The 7,402-nt window shown below is 48.2% G+C and overlaps 1 protein-coding gene across 1 annotated transcript in view; it reads right to left on the reverse strand.

The window, feature by feature from the left end:
• Nucleotides 1-272: 272 nt before the first annotated feature.
• LOC108316663 (zinc finger and SCAN domain-containing protein 5A-like) overlaps nt 273-7,402 on the reverse strand; it is a 136,145-nt gene continuing 129,015 nt past the window's right edge. The window contains exons 2-5 of the mRNA XM_017546630.2: nt 3,614-4,177; nt 2,601-2,804; nt 1,553-1,703; nt 273-1,286 (exon numbers count right to left, since the gene is read on the reverse strand). Coding sequence (XP_017402119.2) covers nt 544-1,286; nt 1,553-1,703; nt 2,601-2,804; nt 3,614-4,177 — 1,662 coding nt within the window. The 3' untranslated portion in view covers nt 273-543. The remainder of the gene's footprint in view (nt 1,287-1,552; nt 1,704-2,600; nt 2,805-3,613; nt 4,178-7,402) is intronic.

Genomic DNA, 7,402 nt, shown 5'->3' on the forward strand with positions numbered 1-7,402 from the left:
GAAACTCCGTCTCAAAAAAAAAAAAAAAGAAAGAAAGAAAGAGAGAGAGAAAGAAAAAGAAAGGAAAGACTCTCCAGGATAACCAATAAAAGCTGAGTTTCAGTTAAATAATATTTAGAACATGCTGATACTAAAAAAATTTGTTCATCTCAAACTCAGATTTCCCCAGGCATCGTGTATTTGATCTTTCCACCCTCCTTGGACCATTGTACTTTACAGCAAAATAGCGGGTAACAGCATGTCAATCAGAAGACTCGGTTTTTTGTTATGCAAATATTGAAAACTAATCAGACAATCATTTATTGAAAGAACAGCAGTACAAACCAAAATAAACCTATAAGAAAACAACAGACATAATGAAACAGAAAACAAAACTCAGTGGGGAGGATAACCTATTTACTCAAACATCCTGGGAATTCATATCTCGGGCACCCCCTCTCTGTGTGTCAGGCACCCTTGCCCCTGCCATGTCATCTGACAACATTGGAGAAAAATCTTCATTCACTTCTTCTTGGTGCAGAAGACATAGACCTGATTATGGGATCACTGAGAAGTGGTTTCTGGATGTGTTTTCTGGTGGCGTCTTAACAATTTCAGCCGGCTGAAGGCTCTCGGACACTTGGAGCATTTATAGGGTTTCTCTCCGGAGTGGACGCGCTGGTGCTCCTTCAGGCTCCCTCTGTAGGTGAAAACTTTCTTGCAGACTTTACATTCGTAGGGCTTTTCCCCTGTATGGCTTCTCTGGTGACACTTCAAGTAGGACTTCTGGGTGAACCGCTTCTGGCAGACATCACACGTGTAGGGCCTCTCGCCAGTGTGGGTGCGCTGGTGAAATTGGAGGCTAATGAGCTGCATGAAGCGCTTGCCACAGAGATTACACTGAAAGAGTCTCTCTCCTGTGTGTGATCTCTTGTGGATGACTAGCTTGGAATTGCATGTAAAGCTTTTACTGCACACGTCACATGTAAAGGGCGGCAGTGCCACGGCTTCTTGGCCATCGGGGTGACTGCCTGCATCCGCAGGGCCTGGGGAATGAACTGGATTCATCCCAGCTGGTTCCGAGGATTCTCTGTTGCCCACAGGTGTGGCTCCTCCTTGAGGCTCTTCTTGGGAAATGGAGGTGGCATCTGGTTTCCTTCTTTTGGGACCTCTCGGATTCAGAGAGTCTCCTCTGTCCTCGCTGTAAGCTTCTGTCTCCACTGTGCAGGCAGAAGCTGTGTCAGCAACCACATTCTCCACAGAGGCTCTTTTTGGGGGTTCCTTCCCATCCTTTGCTCTCACCAGATCTGCTGGAAGAAGGAATTTCACACAGGACCATTAATAAAGCATATTCTCAATTCACCAAACTCATTGCAACCAAACTCTGAAGCTGGCTGAGAACTTCCCCTCCACCTCAAGCCTAAGACATGGGACCACACGCCTCTGGAGAGTGGGGGATGGAGAGGCTTTGGCAGCTGAGCACCAACTCCCCCAGGAGATGATAATGCTGGCCCCAGCCCCCACCCCAGAAGAGAGGGGCTAACTCCCTGTGGATCCAAGTCTCCATACTCACTGGGACCCTGTGGAAGCTGCGGCTCTGGGGATGTGAGTCCTGGGTTCTCTTTGCTGTTTTCCTTCAGATCCTTCTCCAGGTTCTGATTGGGTCTCAGAACCTTTGGGTCACCTTTCATGACAACACTCTTTTGTAGCAGGAAGTCCTCTCCCTGACAATGAAAAACCAAGAGCAATGACTGCTGGGTCTACACTGGTGGAAGCACAAACATCTCCGTCCCTTCCTGATTGGATGCACCAACTTTTCTAATGACACAGGGTGGAAACGTGTAGACTTCCTCTGGGCCACCCCATCACCCCAAGTCAACATCACCACCTCATTTCTGAGTCTGTCCCTAATCCATACCCTCCATATTCTAAATCAGCCCCTGTGCCTTGTGGTTTTCAACTCTTTGCTTCTCTGAGCCTGTTTCTCCCAGCCATGCCACCGTCTCCCTGCCCCTGACTCTGGAAGGAGCAGGACTCTACGTCGAGGTCCCTGACCTGTGGCACCACTGGCACAGGGGCTGTATCACATCACCTTCCTGATGCGGACGCTCCTGTGCAGTGCAGAGACCCCGCCTCCACCCTTTAGATGCTGTGAACACCCCACCACCCCCTACAATGACACAAAAAAAATCTCCACACACGGCAAATGTGTACTGAAAAGGAAAATCACCCCAGTTAAGAAACACTCCTAGAATTAAGAAAAGAAAAAGACAATCTGTAGAAAATGGTTTCCTTGCTGAATTATTTCATGAAATGTCTTTGAGGAAACTGGTGATGGGGAAGGGACCTTCAGTTCATTCATTTGTGCCAACTGCCTCCCTCACTTCACTGACACTATTTCTTACCCCCACCCTAAATGCTAACAGCTTCCATAGTGGAGGGGAAAAGTAGATGAGCCTTCACTCTCTGTGATGGCTCAGCAATGTCTTGGGATGTACCATGTTCATGGAGAATGGCTCTAATTTTCTCCTGTGCCAAATCTCTCAATCAGTCCAGCAGCCACATGATTTCCTCCTGCTCCTTCTCCCACCTCTGCCCAGACACCAGGGCCTCACACTCACCTGCCCCCTGGACAGTGCAGGGACCCTGGGCAGGGTCTGCAGCTCTCGGCTGGCCTGGCCTTCCCCCAGGTGCATGTTGTTCACAGAGGAGGCCTGCTGGCTGGACATGTCTCTCAGATCATCCCTGACACTGGCAGGGGCTTCAGCCATCTGGACATCTGAGTCTTGTACAATATATTCCTTTCCCTGAAAGGTGACCACAGACTGTAGAGAAAAAAGACAATCAGACTCACTGTGAGAACCTGGAAGTAGCTCTCACATTCCCTGGATCCTGCCATCATGCTCACACTTTACTGTAATTAAGTTCAAAATCTTCCCGATGTAGAGTCAGCTCTGTGGACACAGCAGTCCTGTCTAAATTTCTTCCTCTCTAGACTCCAGCACCTGCCTGTGCCTGGAATATTCTAGATAGGTAGATAAATATGGGTCTTTGGGATGAAAGGGACTGTAAGCCAAAAAGAAGAAAAGGGGAAATATTCTGGGTGAATCCAGCTCAATTTGCCAATGGGAGCTCACCTTGTATTGGAACTTAGGGCCTCCTGTGGGGACCTGGAGAGAGATGCCTGGATCTCTGATGCCAACCACTTCCCTGCCTCAGGTGGGGACTTCTGGACCCCCCTTCAGTTCACTCTAATCCCTCCTTCCCTTCGTTCCATCAGGCGGAATATTTCACCAACGTCTTTCTTTCCTGTTGGCCTCACAGAGGGTGTGGGTGCCTGTATCCCCTATGCCTGTCCATCTCCTAGACCAGGGATGTGCCATCTCAGCACAGCTGATATTTGAAGCTGGATGAGTATTTGTCATGGTGGGTTGCCCTCAGCATTGGAGAATGTTTAGCTTGTGACAACCAAAAACTGTCTCCAGACACTGCCATGTGTCCCTGATGGGCAAACTCTCCTCTACTTGGAAGCCCTGACCTAGAGCAGCCCCTCATGTCCTCTCGAGTCCAGCTGCAGCCTGCAGCCCCCAGCCCTGCTCCCCTTCCCTGCACCAACCACGAGGGTCCTACTCACCCATTTCTTGGGTCTTCTGTTGTTCCGTAGCAGGTCCTCCAGCTCTTTGCAGCTCCGCACACCATTCATCATGACTAAGACCTGGAGCTCCTGGGGCATGGAGATCATGAACTGCTCCATCACCAACATGTCCAGGATCTGCTCTTTGGTGTGGAGGTCGGGCCTCAGCCACAGATGGCACAGCTCAGTGAGTTTCCTCAGAGCCTGGATGGGGTCCGACTGCTCCGGGCAGCTGAACATCCTGAAGTTCATGTGACAAGTCTCAGGGTCCCGGTCATGATTTCCAAGTGGAGTTTCTGAGGATGCCACAGACCGTGGCAGCTGCAGCCCACGGCTGTTGCAGGCTTGTCCCTGACCCCATGAGGGTGTGCAGTTTGCAGCCATATCTAGTGGAGAGTTTTGTGATCCGTCTCTAAGAAAGCTCTTCCAGTAGCTGGTATCTAACTGATACTTGTCTATACAGGATAGGTATGCAGATATGTGGATGTAAGTCCTGGGTTCTCTCCTTCCACACAGGCTTCCCCTGGCCTTCCTCAGTAATGGAGTCACTGTTTGTTCAGAAGTCTGGGGGGAAAAAAGCATGAGCCTGATCAGTTTAAGTTTCTACTCCATCCGCCCCTCCCCTCAAAATCCCTCATCTTGGACACTAGTTCTTCAGCAGCATCAGACTCAGCACCGTGGAAATCAATCCACTCTCTTATTCTTCCAGTGTCTATGCCTGACTGCATGCTCTGTTTTCAAATCTAAATGCTGCCCTGGATTCTGATGTCTAGGAAATCACTGTGCAGAGATGGAATCCGTTTTCCTTTCAACTGGAACAATACTACGTTTTGTTGTTTTTGGTGACGGAGTTTCGCCCTGTCTCCCAGGCTGGAGTGCACTGGCGTGATTTCCACTCACAACCTCCACCTCCTGGGTTCAAGCAATTCTCCTGTCTCAGGCTCCCGAGTAGATGGGACCACAGGCATGCACCACCATGCCCAGCTAATTTTTGCATTTTTATTAGATACAGGGTTTCACTGTGTTGGCCAGGCTGGTCTCGAACTCTTGACCTCATGATCCGCCTACCTCTGCCTCCCAAAGTGCTGGGATAACAGGCGTGAGTCACCGCGCCCTGCCAACACAACATTATTCTCGACTACAAATTAAATAGGATAGTTATGTGAAGCTCCTAAAATCTGATGTAACAGTAAGATAAATTCTTTATGTTTTCCCATCAAGATCCAAAGCAAAGCCCTTCATCATAATTATGCAAAAAGACAGAGAAAAAGAGTGAGAATGGAACATTTTCCCCCAACACATATTTGTGTTAATCCCAGAACATTTACTTGCTCCAGGGAAGGGAGTGCATTAAAGAATCCTGTGAGGTTTGGGCGTGGTGGCTCACGCCTGTAATCCAAGCACTTTGGCGGCCAAGGTGGGCGGATCACCTGAGGTCGGGATTTCAAGACCAGCCTGACCAACATGGTGAAACCCCATCTTTTTTTTTTTTTTTTTTTTTTAAGAATCCTGTGAGGGCCGGGCACTGTGACTCACGCCTGTAATCCAAGCACTCTGGAGGCCAAGGCGGGCGGATCACCTGAGGCCGGGAGTTCAAGACCAGCCTGACCAACATGGTGAAACCCCATCTTTTTTTTTTTTTTTTTTTAAAGAATCCTGTGAGAATTAAGCTCCTACACAGATATTTTTGTTATTTTGGTAAAATGTACATTCAGAAATTTCAGCATTTTTACCCTCCTCAAGAGCACAATTTCATGGCGCTAGGACATGCACCATGTTGTGCAAACATCACCACTGTCTAGTTCCACAATTATCTCATCACCCCCAAAAATGCCCCATGCCCATCAGGAATCCTCCCTACCCCCCGCGCCAGCCCCTGGCAATCCCTAATCTGCTTTCTGTCTCTAAAGATTTCTCTATTCTTAATCTCATCTCAGAAAACGGATTTAAAGTCCAGTGCTCTATGAAATTTTCAGGAAGTGGGATCCGACAATAGAAAAATGTTTGGAAATTTGGTTCTAAATGTAGCTTCATCAGGCAGGAGCCACTGTGTGATACTCTGCAGGCACTAATCATCCTCCAAGGCCAACAGCGATGAGAATGAAGCCCTGCTTTCCTAGCCACAGGTGGGGGAAGCTGCTTCAAGGTCTGCAGAGAGGAGAAAGAACTGACAGGAGGCTCTAGGGAAAGGTCCCTGGAAGCCTGGAGGATGGAAACCCCACACATGTCCTGGAAGGAATGTGAGCAAGTGCAGAACAGACAGACAGCCAGGGAGAGCATCGGCAGAGCGTGGAGACAACCCTGAGGAGGAGACAATATTTACACACCACGCATCTCACACGGGCTCCTAAGCAAAGCACAAGCAACTTAAACTGCTCCACAGCGAGAAAACACAGAACCCACTAGAAGCGGGCAAGGCGCCCGTGTGGGCGTCTCAGATGGAGACCTGTGAATGGCCAGCAGGTCTAGGAAAAGGTGCTCATCATCACTTATCTTCAGGACATGCAAATCCAAACCACAGGACACCCCTCAGGCCGGCTAGAGCGGCTGTTCCCAAAAAAGACCCATGGCGAGAGTGTTGGAGAGGATTCGGAGGACAGGGAGCCTCGGCGCTCTGTGCTGAGAATGTAAATCACTGCAGCCGATATGGGAGACCGTGTAGAAGCTCCCCAAAACATTAAATGTGGAACAACTGCATGATCCGGCCATCCCGCTCCTGGGCGTGTACAGAGGAAAGGAAGTCAGGACGTGGACTCCAAACCAGTGAACCTCGGGAGGGACAGAGGGAGGGAAGGTTGAAAAACCACCTATTGGGTGCTGTCCTCAGGTCCTGGGTGACGAGTTTAGTCACACCCCAAACGTCAGCATCACTCAATACACTCCTACAACAAATCTGCACAGGTACCCACTGAATCTAAAATACAAGTTCAAATTATGAAAAAATTTAAACAAAGGAAGTAAACAACATAAATAATAATTAAAAACCCAGTGGACTCACAGTAGCAGTGAGTAGAATGCTGGTTACCAGGGCTGGGGTGGGGGTTGGGGAAATGTAGGTCAAAGGGTACGCGTTTCAGTTGAAGAAATCAGCTCAGGAGAGCAATTGTCCAGCATGGTGACTTCAGCTCATAACAATGTTTTGTACACCTGGATATTGCTTTAAAAAAGTAGATTTCAAGTGTTCTGGAAACCAAAAATGGTTAGTCCATGAGTTAGGGCATATGAATATTAGCTCAATTTAGCCATTTTACAATGTTCATATCCTACAAAGCATAGTATGCTGTGTGACATAAACATATACAATTTTTAGTTTTCAATTAGAAGCTAAGTAATTTTTGGTTGCAAAACCATACAGATGTGAGAGAGAAAAGGCAGCCTGAAATTCTGAATTAAAAGTGGCTTTGCCACAGGGAGCCCGCTGCTGCTCAGGAGGCGGAGGCGGGGGGATCACTCCAGCCCAAGTGTTTGGTAACAGCCTGGGCAACATAGTGAGATCCTGTCTTTACAAAAAAAAAGTCACTCCATGTTCCTAGGAACCACTTTGTATTTGATCTCAGTTCATTTCCCATTAAAGCTATTAACAAGACACAGGGAAAAATAAAGGCAGGCACAAGGGTCAGTGTTCAATTCTTAGAGTAGACAGCACAAGGGACACCCAGGTAGGGACACTTAGCTCAGATTCTCACTGGCCTAGTAGCTTGATGCTCATTCATTAATGGCTTGATTTTACTCTGTGGAAAGGGAAAATCCAGCAACGCTTTTTTTTTTTTTTTTTTTTTGTGTTTCCCT

This window comes from Cebus imitator, unplaced genomic scaffold (genome assembly GCF_001604975.1).
Source record: "Cebus imitator isolate Cc_AM_T3 unplaced genomic scaffold, Cebus_imitator-1.0 Scaffold190, whole genome shotgun sequence".
NCBI classification, from domain to species: domain Eukaryota; kingdom Metazoa; phylum Chordata; class Mammalia; order Primates; family Cebidae; genus Cebus; species Cebus imitator.